The 15,558-nt window shown below is 45.7% G+C and overlaps 1 protein-coding gene across 1 annotated transcript; it reads right to left on the bottom strand.

Moving 5' to 3' along the window:
• Nucleotides 1-61: 61 nt before the first annotated feature.
• On the bottom strand, nucleotides 62-15,484 carry acss1 (acyl-CoA synthetase short chain family member 1). The gene is made up of 14 exons (XM_026354615.1): nucleotides 15,042-15,484; nucleotides 13,079-13,175; nucleotides 12,194-12,393; nucleotides 9,924-10,099; nucleotides 9,671-9,823; nucleotides 8,528-8,675; nucleotides 6,728-6,865; nucleotides 6,193-6,285; nucleotides 3,871-3,983; nucleotides 2,883-3,009; nucleotides 2,682-2,809; nucleotides 2,232-2,295; nucleotides 1,481-1,602; nucleotides 62-1,386 (listed from the first exon to the last, which is right to left on the bottom strand). Exons 1-14 carry the CDS (start codon nucleotides 15,388-15,390, stop codon nucleotides 1,201-1,203), a joined length of 2,094 nt encoding a protein of 697 aa, XP_026210400.1. The 5' UTR covers nucleotides 15,391-15,484; the 3' UTR covers nucleotides 62-1,200.
• Nucleotides 15,485-15,558: the final 74 nt, after the last annotated feature.

Below are 15,558 nucleotides of genomic sequence, written 5' to 3'. Positions count from 1 at the left end.
AAATTAATCACATGAAGAGTATTAAAAACTGAAGAGAATTAAAAAGAAGAAAATACAAAAGTCAAAATTCAGATTTTATTCTATTAAATGTGTTATGGTGTGAAACACAAGGTTTCAGACCAATTCTGACATGAAACCAATTCATCCTTCTCCAGCTTCTATATTAAATCAGCACTTGGTTTTAATCTCTCAGTTTTTTGAGTCTAGTCTAGTCTAGTCATAGTTTTACAGACATTCAAAGAGGCTTCAGCTTTTTATTTGTTGATGTCCATAAGACGTCTTGGACTCATTAGAAATATCGCACATTATAAAAAGGAACAAATTAATCAATTCAGAAATTAATTTTGTTATTTCAAATCTTTGCTAAAATTTTAAATGTTCTTGAACATTTACCTGCAGGAGGCCAAAAAAAAAAAAGTTCTCATTTGTAGAATAAAAGGTTGTAAATGACCAGTTTTTAGTTTCAGGACCTGCAGAAACATCACAAATCATTTTCCTGATGAATCTTCAGTCTGTTTAATACGACCTCGTCTGTCCTCAGAGATTAAAAAAAAGAAAAACTCTAAAACTAAATGTGTTCATGTAAAATAATCAATCTCATGCGTGACAACATGAGATAAATCTGATGCTTGTGCAACTGAAAACACTGCAACGGTTTGAAGGACGTACTTTAAACTTTGACCAGGACAGAAGAGGAACAAACTCGAACTGGGGGTTTGATTATTTTTCTCTCGCTGCATCTCAAGAACAGTGTGTCTGTGTTCAAGTCTGCTTTTCTGAATCGGCCTTTGTAGTGGACATCTAAAACAGAAACTGCAGAAAATGCATTAAAATGAACCTTTCTGATTAAAACTGCTAATTCAGCACTTATCTGTAAAAACATTCAGTGTGTTGGTTGAAGACAGTGAACCGACCGACCATCATGGCCAGCAACAGTCAGCATTTTAAACTTTACAGTCACTTCTGTCTCCTGGCTTCAGTTTGTCCCCATGTCCACCACAGAGGACAGAAGGTCAAGTTTAAACCACTGTTAGAAGGTCTAGTAGAAACCGTTAATCACCTGAAGCCTGAAACCAGGTTGTAGCTTTACGAACATCCAATATTCGTGTTTATGATCACTGACTTAAAATGTGGCTGTGAGGTATCAACATATCCTCTCTACTAAAGTGGTTATGATGGCTGTGACTCCGACCCTCCCTCCTACTTCTTCTTCTGCTGTTTGCTCTGCTTCCTGTACCGCTGTTGAGCCTCCACAATCTCCTTGACGACAGACGGGTCGTCGAGAGTCGACACATCACCGAGGTCTCCGTTCATCTCCATGGCGATCTTCCTCAGGATTCTTCTCATGATCTTCCCAGAACGAGTCTTCGGTAACCGCTTCACCACCTGGGAGACCAAACCTGACTGTTACCAGGGGCAACGGGACCTGCTGAGCCTTGATTGGCTAATACAGACCAATATTAATAAGAATGTGTCTCACCAGGAAGTCCTCTGGGACGGCGTATTTGGCGATTTTTGTGGCAACGAGTTCTCTCAGCTGCTGCAGGACGGCGTGGGGGTCGTCACCGAGATCCTCCTTCAAAACCACGAAGGCAAACGGAACTGAGAGCAGGTACATACACACACACGCGCGCGCGCGCACACACACGCGCACACACACACACACACACACACACACACACACACACACACACACACACACACACACACACACACACACACACACACACACACACACACAGCTGTGATTTTAATTTCACTATTATAATGAATTATGCAGGAATGTTGTGACTAAACTTTCTGTGACTGTGTTTAGCTGCAGATCCACTGAGCGATCAGCAAGAGGCAGCAGATGCTCATAGACTGTAGGAATGAAGGATGATTCTGTATTTCTAATCATTTTTCATTCATTTTGTTTCTGATTATATATTTAATAAATATAAATATATTTTTAAATTATTTATGCACAGATCATCTTAGAAAGTTTCAGCATCAAATTAATATATTATTCAACAATATAGTTTGTCATAGCTGCAACTGATCAAGTTGATCAAGGTTCATCTACCATTAGCAAATTAATTGCCAACTATTTTTCATGAATATTTTCTAGTCTCATTTTTCACTTGTAGATGAGTGCGAGCTTTTTTCTGTTAAGTTAAGGTTTCAGGTGGATCTCTGATGCACAGAGTGGTGAATGCCTTCCTGGTTGTTACCTGTGTTTTAACTCTCACCTTCTCCTTTTATGTCGTGTGGAATTCCAACAACAGCTGTTTCTGGAACAGCTGGATGTTCATCCTGCACAAAAAACCACAACAACAACCAAGTTATATGTCCGAAATGAGAGGCTGATTTTAAAACCAGTCATCTGAAGAACTGGTCTCAATCGAGGACTGGGGGTAGTTTACAGTGTGGGTAGTAAAACTGCATCCGAGTAGTATTTCCTGTTTATTTGAGCACATCTCAAATCATGTTGAATCGCATTTCATCCGTTTTTCTCTCCTCACAGGTTCTCTCATCCCATAAAATCTCATCTCTTCTCTAACTTATATTTAATCATTTCTAATTCTGACATTTGAAATATTCCTTCAGAACAGAAGTGTGCAGCCTCACAGAGCAGGTACCGAGCTGTTACTACAAACTAGAAGGAGGAGTCGTTAGCAGCTGTTGTTTCTGTGTCTCACCAGGGCGTCTTCTATCTCTGCCGTACCGAGACGATGACCGCTGACGTTAATGACGTCGTCCATGCGACCGGTTATCTGGTAGTAACCTTCCTCTGTCCGGAAAGCTCCGTCCCCCGTGAAGTAATAACCTGAAAATGAAAAAGCAGCTCACAGACTGGGCTCAGGAAGTGAACAAGTGCTGCATGTTTTCTTGTTACTGACCCGGATACGGTTTGAAATAAGCGTCGATGAATCTCTGGTGGTCTCCATAAATGCCCCGAGCCATACCAGGCCACGGCTGGCTGATACACAGAGCTCCACTGACAGAGGTACCAGACAGAAGCTCACCCTGACAATCACACAACAAAGTTTAACACACACACACACACACACACACACACACACACACACACACACACACACACACACACACACACACACACACACACACACACACACACACACACACACACAGAGATTCAGGTTCACACCCACATTTTTAGAACAGAGGTCAGAACAGGACAGGATTTACTTCCTCCCTAATGTCCCGTATCACATTCTCAGGCCAGTGTACAAATCCAGTCGTGGACACACTGTGCTGATGAAACACACGACATCTTCCTCAGTGTTTAAAGTCCAATTCCTGTTAACTCTGAGAGGATTGCACTGAAAGTAAAGATGAAGGAGGACTAATCTAATCTAATCTAATCTACACCAGTAACCAGTGATGATGAAAAACCCTCAAAGTCTGCAGATTACAGCTCTTTAACAGAAGGAGGAAAATTGGGAAACTAGCGAATAATTAATTTGGGAGAGCGGCGATGATCCCAACAGGGTTAGTCTGAAAGTCTGTTAATCAAAGAAAACAGATGCTTCTGGTCCCGTTTTAAACTGAGAAAGTGAACGAAACCTCTTAATGAGATGCAGAGACTGATCTGAAACTGCACGAGGACCAGACAGATCCTAGAAAGACGTTGTTTACCAATTTAAAAAAACTTATTTCTATCACTGCAATTTTTTTGGTCCTTTTGATTTGAACATTTTTTTAAGTGACGTGCTCTTTTCAAAGGGTTCTGAGGTCTGTGCACAGTTAAACCAACACTGAACTGATTCTGTGGCCTAAGAAACAAAACGACCAAGAAAGGATCTGCGGATCCATCTAAATGTGAAGAGATCTTTCTTATGTATGTTCGTGCGTTTGTTAAGTCACCTTCTCTCCCATCAGAGCAGGCTGGATGCCAAAGAACGGCCTCATGGCCATTGCTGGAACGATTGGAGCTCCTTCGTCTGCAGGGCGAGGGGCAATACAGACGCCGCCGGTCTCTGCAGAGAGAGACGGAACAGACAAACAAGCTGAGATTTAGGAGAGGAAAGACACTTCTCTACAGTCTGAGGCCTTGTTGGAGTGCAGCTGATGTTAAATATTTAATCAGCCATCAACACACCTGTAGACCGACGGACGTCCAGCTACACACAGCTGCGTGCTCACGTCGTGGAAAATAAAGACTTAAATGTATCTTAGAGTCGAAGCATTTGTGGTTTATCCTGAGGAAGGTTCACACTCATTCAGAAGTAATAGGTCCATCCTCTGAAGAACAGGAAGGTTCAGGAACCCCTCTCTGAATCATAGTTAACCAAACTATCTCACACACAGAAACAGTTGAAGTCATGTGGAAGAAGAAGAAGAAAGAAAGTAACAAGTGATGTCTGTAGGAGCGAGAGATTTCCTCTCAGTGATATTGTGGATGTTTTCCTTCATAAAGAGGCCACAAGTACGCAGCAGCACCTGAACCTAAACTCAACCAGTTCAAGGTTTCATTCTGTCCTCAGGGTCCAACAACAGACAACAACTACTGATCTTAGGTCTCTCCGATGACAAACAAACCAGAAATATCCATTGGCTCCCTGTTAAATCCAGAATTGAATTTAAAATTCTTCTCCTAACTTATAAATCCCTTAATAATCAGGCTCCATCTTATCTTAAAGACCTCATAGTTCCTTATCTTCCAAGCAGAACTCTCCGTTCTCAGACTGCAGGTTTACTTGTGGTTCCTAGAGTTTCCAAATGTAGAATGGGAGGCAGAGCCTTTAGCTACCAAGCCCCTCTCCTGTGGAACCAGCTCCCAGTTCAGGTTCTGGAGGCAGACACCCTCTCTACATTTAAGACTAGACTTAAAACTTTCCTTTTTTATAAAGCTTATAGTTAGAGATGGATCAGGTGACTCTGAACCATCTCTTAGTTATGCTGATATAGGTTATTCTGCTGGGGGACCTCTACTGATAAACTGAGCTCCTCTCCTCTCTCCTTTCTCCTGTATCAATGCAAATGCCACCATTGCATGTCATTAACTTTGTGTCTTCTCTCTCTTTTAGTTGTGTTTCCTCCTCTCTGTCTCCCTCTCTCTGTACTTTTCTGCAGGTATCCTCGGCCTGGAGCTGTACATCTCCAGAATCCAGTTCATCTGCCCAATGTTCTTGATGCTTGTTGTTGTCTTTATTGCTTGTTGTTGTCTTTATTGCCTGCTGTTCTTTTCTCTCTTCTCTTTCCACTCACCCCAACCGGTCGAGGCAGATGGCCGCCCACTATGAGCCTGGTTCTGCTGGAGGTTTCTTCCTCTAAAGGGAGTTTTTCCTCTCCACTGTTGCCTAAAGCTTGCTCAAATGGGACTGTTGGGTTTTCTCTAATATTTTGTATAAATATTTTCTGTAAGGTCTTAAACCTTACACTGTAAAGTGCCTTGAGATAACTTCTGTTGTAAATTGGCGCTATACAAATAAAATTGAATTGAATTGAATTGAATTGAAATATGATCACGTGTTTGTGCGAAACCACTATTGTTGTTGTTGTTGTTGTTCCTGCTCTCTGCCACTAGAGGGCCTCAGATATTGCCCCTAAGTGCAGCTTTAATTTCCTTTATTTATTGAGGATTTTTCTCTTTTTAAGAGACAGAAACAGCTGGTGGAGAGTTTAAAGTCTGATTTAAAAACAACCAACACTCGAGGAATTAGGTCACACGCACACACAGGGCACTGTCGTCTACCGTCTTGTCCGGGGGGGGTTGTGTTCGGGGTGTTGAGGATTTGATCTTAATTCATTTTCTGCAGAGCTGCAGATGTTCTGCTGCTAATCGTTGAAATTAGGGTTAAAGCTTCAGTAAAGGGAGAATCACTGATAGACATGTCTGAGACAGTACTCTGTACTGTACTAAAGTACACATAGCTACTGCAGTAAAAGTGCCACCTGCAGGTTAACACAGCATCATCTGAGACATCAGACTTCTTACGACATCCCTCCGTGTAAGGAGGGATGTCGTAAGAAGTAAGAGTAGTTTCACATTATTACGACACACCGTGTTTTCCTGTTATTACAAAGAGCAGCTTTTTCCATATTTACCGAAACCCTCTGTCGATCAGGAAGATCCGTTATTGGCTAAACAGACGTGACTGCAGGTTCCTATTCACAGCTTGCTTTTAATTTTCAGGGACCTAAAGTACAGGACATACGGAATATTTCACCTAAGGTGTGTCTCACCTGTCTGCCACCAGGTGTCCACCAAAGGACATCGTCCATCTCCGACCACACTGTGGAACCAGTGCCAGGCCTCATGGTTAATGGGCTCGCCCACTGCGCACACACACACACACACACACACACACACACACACACACACACACACACACACACACACACACACACACACACACACACACACACACACACACACACACACACACACACACACACACACACATTTTACATTTAAATGTCTCCTTGTCAGTAACATTATGTCCTGGTCTCTCTGTGGTTTGTGGTTGTTGTGTCTTTGCAATCACAGTTTGTCACAGTTTGTCTCTTGTTGCTTGTATTTGTCTCTTTGTGGTTCTGTGTAGTGGAGTTAAATCTGCATGAACACTGTGACTATGACAGTGACACTCGTCGTTCAGACATACACATGATGTTGACACGAAGCTCATTCTTTTATTTGAAATGTTTGTCATCTGTTTGTCATCATCCACCAACACAGATAGTGTCCCATCTCGCCTCCGTCCCCATGTCTGTGTCTCACCTGAACCCAGCGTCCTCAGGGACGAGCGGTCATACTTCTTCACCCAGCTCTCATCGAACTTCAGCAGCAAACGCAGAGCAGTCGGAGCTCCGTAAAACTGAGAGATCCTCAGACGCTGTACCGTCTCCCAGTACCTGCCTAAACCACACACACACACACACACACACACACAGTTATCATCAAATAAAAAGTCTGTCGAGGAGAACGTGTCAGGACTCAGCAGGTTCTGAGGTATCGCTGTCACGTTAGGATTTAGATTTTAGATGCAATGTAGTTAAAAGTAGAGAAGCAGAAATCACTGAACCACAGAAGCTACAGAGGACAGTTTATGACGGACAAAGGTCAGCTCTGGTTAGGCATTTGTACATTTACATTTGGTCATTAATCACACGCCTTTATCCAAAGCGACTTACAAGTGAGGAACAAGGCAAACAAACGAAATCCAAGTCAAGAAGTACCATTAAAGCAAAGTGCTATCGAAAAAGTGTTTCTGTTTCAAGAGATGTGAGAACAAAAAGAGTAGAAAAGTGTTTTAGTGCAAAGGAAGATGAGAAAGAGTTCTGTTTTTAGCAGTTTTTTAAAGATTGCTAGTGAGGTGGCTGAGCGTGCAGAGATAGGCAGCATCGCACCATCGTGGGATCACTGAGCTGAACAGTTTTCCTTGGTGTCGACTGTGTGGTGCTGGTACCACCAGACGATGTTCCCTGGTTGAGCGCAGTGGACGGGACGGGATGTAGACCTGAATGATTGAATTGAGATAAGATGGAGCTGTGGAGTTCACCACTCTGTAGGCAAGAGACAGAGCTTTGAACTTGATCCTTGCAGCTACAGGAAGCCAGTGCAAAGATCTGAAGAGCGGTGTGACATGAGACCTTTTGGTTGATTAAAAATGAGGCGTGCTGTTGCATTTTGGATCATCTGGAGGGGTTTGGTCGTGGATGCCGGTAAACCCATCAGTAGTCAGGTAGGGTCTGATCTTTCTGACATTGTGGAGGGCATATCTACAAGACCTAGAGACTGTTGCGATGTGTTTCCTGAAGGTCAGCTGATCATCAATCTTAGCGGGGACATTAACCACAGATCCAATGTTCATGCTGATGTTGTGTTGAGTTGAAGGTCTGGCAGGGAAGACTAGAAGTTCAGTTTTGGGAATGTACAGAGGACAACATCTGTCCGGATCTGAGACAGTGCTGTTACATTTCTAACTTTTAGTCCATCACTAATTACATATTAATGAGTTCATAGGCTGCTTTACTAACGACTTGGCCTGTTCCTCAAATGACTCCGGCTGAGAAAACAGACGTCATCACATCACAGCTGGATGAGTGAAAACGTACATTTACATTTAGTCATTTATCAGACGCTCCACTACTCTACAAGGCAAAGGCAGCGTTAGGAGGGATTCGAACCTCGGTCTCCCACATGGAGGGCGGCGATCTTAGCGCTATAGTATCCAGCTGCTAACATCTGCACCTCTGTACTGTTGGTCTATGGCCACGGTTCCCAGTTTCAGGCAGATCAGTGTTTGTTTAGCAATTCGACAGTTTCAGGTCCCAGGGTCACTGATCTACGGACAAACAGTTTATCCGTTTATCATCAGCCTCGTCTTTAATGACCATTCACTGGTTGAACAGGTTTGAATTCAGTCTGTCGCAGCACAGTCGTTGTTCCTGACGTCTGATGGTTCATTAACACCGAATCATTATTGTTTTACTCTGATCAGCTGCAGCGTCACCGACATGTTTCTAACCCGTCGACTGAACTGTGGAACTAGGATGTTCCCAGTGCGCCCAGTCTTACCTGGGTTTGGGTAAACAGGTGTGCTCTCGAACAGGACGGTGGTGGCGCCGTTACACAGAGGACCGTACACCACGTAACTGTGTCCCGTTATCCAGCCGACGTCCGCCACACAGCCGAACACGTCCCCGTCCCGGTAATCAAAGACATACTGAAACCACAAAGATCAAAGATTAAAGCTCGTACTCAGGAAAACTACTACTACTCCTACTACTCCTCCAGTACAAGTAAAAGAACTGCGTTTAAAACACCATTTGGCGTTTTACTTCCAGGTAGTATTTAGAACAAGATGTAATAAAACAGTAGTTACTGCAGTAATACACAGCTCATAGTAATAACACCGACTCAGAGTCTCGCTGTTTAGTCCAAAGCTCTGAAGACGCAGACGTTTTTTTATTGTAAGAGACTAAAATGAGCTGGAACAGTCGCTGACTCACTTCCTACTGTGGTGGATTACACAGGTCGGTATTTCCCTCTTAACGAGTCCTTCTAACGAGCCGGGTTTCAGCTCACACTGGACGTCAAACCCTGGAACACCTGGAAAACCTGGATCATCTAGTTGTTTCTATGCTCTATAGGGTTCTGATCGGATCCAAACCTTGAAATAACCCGATCACTGACGTGTGTGTGAGGTGGTTTCACCTCTTGGAGCTCAGTGACTGTATAAGGAGCCGGGTCAGTGGAAACAATGTGGAGCGTTTTATCAGACCGGCTGCCGGGTCAGCACCACCTCTCTCTCTCTGTGTCTCAGTGTCTCTCGCCCTGGCACAGACCCAGCTGTCCTCGTCTTTTCCATATAAAGCAGCTTCTGTTCTGTTGTTTTCAAGCTGCTCTCTCTGTCTGTCCGTCTCTCTCCGTCTGTCTGTCTGTCTGTCCGTCTGTCTGTCTGTCTGTCTGTCTGTCCGTCTCTCTCTGTCTGTGTCTCTACCTGTTCGGATGAACATGAAGGAGGTAGGAGGCAGAGTTCAGGACTCTCCTCCCTCTTTCTAGCAGCCGTAACTAAAAAACAGGAAGGAGATGCGTCGAGACATCATCGTTAGGAAAGAAAAGAAGGAGACAAAGCACGATGTGAAGGAGTGAAAGACGAGAAGTTAGACAGGGGAGGGAGGGGTTAAGATGTCATTTCTACCTGTGTGGGGACATTACCTGGTGTGTGAGAGACGCGTACAGCAGGTATCCAGCCTGTGTGTGGACGATGCCTTTAGGTTTCCCTGTGCTGCCTGATGTGTAGAGAAGAAACAGGAGGTCCTCACTGTCCATCAGCTCTGCAGGACAGACAGCAGACTGCGAGGACATCACCTGCAAAGTGCAACACGTTACTGTAGTACTAGTAGTACTAGTAGTACTAGTAGTGAGTATTAATTAGGTATTCATCCTCAGGCCTCCTGTGTTGTCTCACCTCCTCCAGGGGGACGTCCAGCTCTCCCATCACTGCAGGTTTCTCTGTCCTCTGAGAGACGAACACATGTTGGACTGTTGGACAGCTTTTCACTGCAGTGTCCACCGTAGACTTGAGGTGGATCAGTCGGCCGCCTCTCACACCTTGATTACAGGTGATCACAGCTTTACACTGAGCTGCGTGCGCACACACACACACACACACACACACACACACACACACACACACACACAGACAGACAGACAGACAGGTTGATTAATGTTATGTTTATCCGTCTTTCCTTTTCAGGTCCTTTGGTCCGGCTCAGGATCAGAGCGCAGCAGCAGCTGTTGACTCAAACTGTGAGAACCACTGGTGCTGGGAGATAACATGACCTCTGCCGGTTCCACTGGAAATATGAAACTTCAGGACACGCGTGCAGCAACAAAAGCCACCGTTCAGTGGACTGAAAGGATTTCGTTATTCAGCAGAAAGTCAAATACAAGCTGCTTCCTGAACATGTCTCAGTCTTTAATATCTTTGTTAACAAGCTGATAGAATATAAGAAGTGTGCCGTGCTGCTGCTTCTGCTGCTCTCTAGTCTCCTCTTTTGTCTCCTCGGCTCCGACTGCTTCTATCAGTTGAAACGAAGCCAGACAGTTGCTCTGTGAACACAGATAATGTGTTTCCATCATCACACATCAACACTGTAACTGAATCAACCACTGAACCATTTGACTCCTTAACAACCCTAAATATCCTGAGATGGCCTCCTGACTTTATTACTCCCCAATAAACATCCACATGTCCTGACACAGGTGGGACCACGGATGGAGTAGTGCTTCTACCAGCACACAGAGCTAAAAGACCCCCAACAACCAAACAAGAGAGACGAGATGGCCGCTCTGGGGTCCCACAGCATTTAGAGCTACTCCACATCTCGGCTTAATATTCACAGACCGACTGGCAGAGAGAAAGGAAATGCAGCACATTTTTACTTTGCATCCACCTGCTGCTTTGTGCTGCTGTTGATGTGGATTTGAGAACTTAGAGAGACACCAACCACCACCTGTTCCACATCCTCCACCTCCATCAAAGTGATTCAGCAGATATACAGATACTGTCTGAGAGATGAGATCAGCTGTGATAGTGACAATATAACAGAAACCTCTGGGTTTCCAGTAACCTCAGTCTCTGATGTTACTGTGTAAATGTGGGAACAAGCAGCTCTGAGGAAGCCACAGAGGAACAAGATGAACCCGACTGATCCACAAAGGCTTCGTTCCCGACTGCTCCTTTAACTCTGCTCCTCCTGCTCAGCTGGTTGTGGAAAAGTCCTGTTTGGGTTTAGTGAGTTAGCGGCTGTTTCCACAACACTGCAGTCAGCTGATAGGCCTGTTTCTGTCAGTGAACCTCTGCTGGATGTACCCTGCAGCAGCTTTCCGTTGTTTGACCTTCACGCCGTTTCACTTTTTTAAAACTTTGGTTTTATCTTCTCCTTTTATATTTTATCTTTATATTTGCTCGTCTGTTTTCTTACTAATGAATTTTGACTCATTATTTGACAGTGATAGATTCCTCCACAGATTAATTAGTAGACTGAGCAGACCTACAGCACACAGGCCCAGGGGCCTCAGGCTCAACCCTCTTTCCTGGTTTAACGTTCTGGAGATCAGTCTGGAATTTGCTCCTAATGTTTAATGATAAGAATGTAAAAAACGAGTCACTGTCATCCATCACAGGACAAAGGAAAATTCCAGGTGTCTACAAATCACCTCCCCTGTCCTGGTCAGCAGCCTCATGCTGAACCTCCAGGAAACAAACCCACTCTCATTTAGCATTCCTCTGGGTCATTGAACCCTTTAACCCCTGACAGAGGTGGGGGGCAGCTCTGAAAGCATGCCTTCATTCCAGCCATGCGTGGCCCAGGGGCCAAAAGGTCACGGGGCCCCTGCATGTTGCGAGGGTGATAGACTTCCTGTCCCGTTTATTCCAGCTCAGTTTAAAAGCACAACACGACCACAAAACCCATCGTGATCATATAAAGACTGAAATTCATAGATGACCCACACAGACACAGACACGTGAACAACCTGAGCACAGACAGCGAGTGTCTGTGGATAACAATGGTTTTAACGGGTTCAGTAGAAGCTGCTTCAGCAGTGACTGCGTTTTGGTGCATTACCAGTTATTAATGCAGCATGAATCAGATTTAAGGTGAAAAACCAGTCAAATCAAAATGAAGAACCAACTACAGAACAAGACAAAACCTCCACTGTGACTGGACTCACCGTCCTGGATCCTCCCTGCCAGAGCCTCCGAGCTGAAGCCTGCAAACACCACGGTGTGCACCGCTCCGATACGGGCGCACGCCAACATGGCTGCCACCGCCAGTGGTGACACCGGCATATAAATGGCCACCCTGTCTCCCTTCTGGATGCCATGGTTCTTCAGAGTGTTGGCGAGACGGCAAGTGGTCTCCAGCAGCTCCCTGTGGGACAGACAGCAGGACGACGAGCAGAAGAATAAAACCTGTAACCTCACATTCAGGTTTAGTGAGTGAACAAAGACCTCCAAGAAAAACACTAGAACCTGAATCAGTTTGGAACAAAACAGGTTTGGACATGACCAAAAGAAATGATCCAAACCGGTTTGGTTCCAGCCGGTTGATGTAGTTTCTGACTTTGGACGTCCGTCCAGCCCTGTAATATTTTAAGTCTGGTGTTTGGAGGCAAGGGCGCTTCTAAGATTGATCCTTAGGGGGGCTTAGGCCTCACTACTGTATACGATCACTACTGATGCTAATCTCAGTGTTGTAGATATTTAAATGGGCTTTTTTTTCTTTTAAAAAGTAAGAATTATATTTTCAATAAATATTAATAGTTTGATCATTTTAGGGGACAGAGAGGGTTTAGATCCGCCCCTGGTTGGAGGCTTCATCTGACTGTTTACCAGCTAAGTACATATCTACTGCCATCTACATTTATGGACCACAGTATATCCCTGTAGATTTATGGAGCTGAAATGACACCATCTCTAAAACAGGTTAACAATTAAAGACGTCCACACAATGATAAGATAAAGACGTGGATCATCAGCGTAGAGGGACACAGTAAACTTATCTCTGAGCACATTTCTAAGTGTGGCGCAGACCGGATGTTTGCAGGTGTCCATACCTGTAGGTGACCTTGACCTCAGTGCCAGGTTCGTCTCGTTCCCAGATCAGAGCTACTCGGTCTGGATGTTTCTCAACATGGACATCCAGACAGTTCACTGCCAGACAGAGACAAAGCAAGGAGTGAATCAGAGGTGGAGCAGTGTGTGTCCCCAGGTCTAAACCCGCCTGTGAGCGAGGGTTTAACCCGCCTACATATCTGGATGGATTATGACAAAACCGTCTACACAGCACCCCCAGACTACGGGGGTCTGTGGTGGTTCGACATCTTCATCCATTGTCTAGTTTTGCGTCTCTTTTTGTTTGCTGCTTCTCTTCTGGGCTACATCTGTTTTGGTTGCCGTCTCTTTTTGCGTATCAGGCATCTGTTTGTGGTGGTTGTGCGTTTCCATTTTCAACACGATCAGTTCCTTCATACAGACGCCTCGGACTGGTTGGACCGCTCAGTGGATCCATTTCTTTACGCAGGTATCTGCGCATCAGTCTTTTGTGCACAGTAGTCCGTGGATTTGACCGTGAACAGACTTAATACTTGTTCCCTGACTTCGTCTCTAAGGTCGTGTGTCTCCACTGGAAACAAGTGCCCTGTGCAGTTCTTGGTACAGCTCCTCAGCCTTCAGCTGTCTGAAACTCAAGGTTTCACTGTGAATGATGAAGCAGCTACTTTAGCTGCACGCACTAACACTACCTCTCGTCCTCTGACTGCATTTTGCCTTTTCCGTTGCTGTTTTAACAGGAAGTAACTGAAGAAACAGCAACAGTCAGTCTGCAGCCCCAAGAGAATGTTTCAGCTGTATGAAACTGAAACTCTCTGGTGTGGAAACAGTTTACAGAAAGCTGCTTTCATTTAGGTCCAGTTCTTACTGCACCACCAACAGGACACACTCGTGTTGTCTGCATTTGTTCATCCAGTCATCGAAGATTAATCCTAAAGTGGGTTTGAGGCTGTGTCACGCAGAATAAATGATGTAACAAACCGTAAAGAATCAGCTGTTCTCACCAGAACATGATCAGAGTCTCAGACACGAGCTGAGAACCCGAGTCCGTAAATCTGCTGTGATAAGATGAAGGAATCGTTTGGTTTATGCAGCACAAGATAAGATTAGATTTTTTTTTGGAACTACAGACAGGGAAACAATCTAAGGTGGTCCACTGTTAGAACACGTGAACGGACTTCTGGTCCATTAGAACATGGTTCTGGATGCTTCAGAGCTTTTCGTGGTCGGTGTGAGCTGAGCAGCTCCCGTTTCCTCTTGTAGGAGTCCCAGTGGATCCAACAGCTGCGGACTAAACGGACGAGCAGACGACAGGATCACAGGGTTCTGTCTGTCAGTGGTTCTCCTACGAGCTCAGAGGGAAACAGTGGAACCAGCCGACGGAGGAGGAGGCAACGAGACACAGACACGACGCTGATGCTGGTCCAGATTCAGGGGAAACATTTTAGAGCCTGGGAGGAAATATCAAACTCGACTGTATTTTTAGCAGCAGATTGGCTTTAGTGAGGAGCGGGAAACCAGATGATCTGCAACCCCCCCCACCACCACCACCACCACCACCACCCGGATACTCCGTCATCTTCTGCACTTGAAAACTGATCTAAAACCGATTCTGGTTCTGGGGTTCGTTTTCTTGCAGCTTGGTTCGGAGGAGGGTGTTTTTGCGGTGGTGGGGGGTGGTGGGGGGTCCTGTTTCTCTGATGAAGTGTAACAGAACACACTTTACCCCCCAGCACTGAGCCGCTCAGTGCTGGGGGGGGGCCTCCTGCGTCTCGTGACACATGTTTGGCTCCTTCCAGGAAACGTTTCGGACATTTTTCTTCAGAAAACTTCGCAGTGACGCAGGAAAAGTTCGGACCGAGCGGGTCTCGGAGTTCGGGCCTGCGGCCGCCGGGCTTATCGGCACTTGATCGATCAGTGACCCGTTGATCGATCAACCAACACCCTGATTCCTCTGGTAAAACTCACCGGACACGTTGAGCTTCCCTCCCACGAACCAGTTGATCTTCCCGCTGCTGAGCTCGCAGTCCCGGACCCGGTCGAACGGTTTCACCCAGCGGAGCCTGTCAGCGGCGGATCCCCAGAACTGATCCGGATCCGATACCGAGAGCTGGTACAGATCCCGGTGGGACAGGCGGCTCAGCTGAGAGCTCCATGTGCCTGCACATACGGAGGCCACACACCTGAGTGGACCGGGTCCGATTCTAGTCTGACCAGGTCCGTGGGTCCAGTAGAGGCTCAGCAGGCTCCTAAAGAGTCCGGTCCTCCTCCCGAAGGTCGTGCTGCTGCTGAGAGCAGCCATGTTGCTCCTCCACATCCACCAGAGGGACGGACACACCTCAGCACTAACACTTCCCCTCCCCCCTTCTCCTCTCCTCCCCCTCCCCGCCTCCTCCAGGTGTGCTCAGGTGGCTCAGGTACGGAGGACGTTTGGTGCCAGAACTCCTCCTGTAAACTGACACTTCCCAACAACTCACGTTACTTT

This window comes from Anabas testudineus, chromosome 15 (assembly GCF_900324465.2).
Source record: "Anabas testudineus chromosome 15, fAnaTes1.2, whole genome shotgun sequence".
Taxonomy (NCBI): Eukaryota; Metazoa; Chordata; class Actinopteri; order Anabantiformes; family Anabantidae; genus Anabas; species Anabas testudineus.
The sequence above is the reverse complement of the archived record's forward strand: the minus strand, read 5'-3'. Positions and strand labels throughout refer to the sequence as shown.

Coding starts and splice junctions, on each gene's coding strand:
- acss1 (XM_026354615.1), bottom strand. CDS start 15,390: ATGTGGAGGAGCAACATGGCTGCTCTCAGCAGCAGCACGACCTTCGGG. Junction 8,676..9,670: donor ACGCGTCTCTCACACACCAG/GTAATGTCCCCA, acceptor TTGTGGTTTCAG/TATGTCTTTGATTACCGGGA. Junction 6,866..8,527: donor ACCTGTTTACCCAAACCCAG/GTAAGACTGGGC, acceptor TGTGTGGTTTAG/GCAGGTACTGGGAGACGGTA.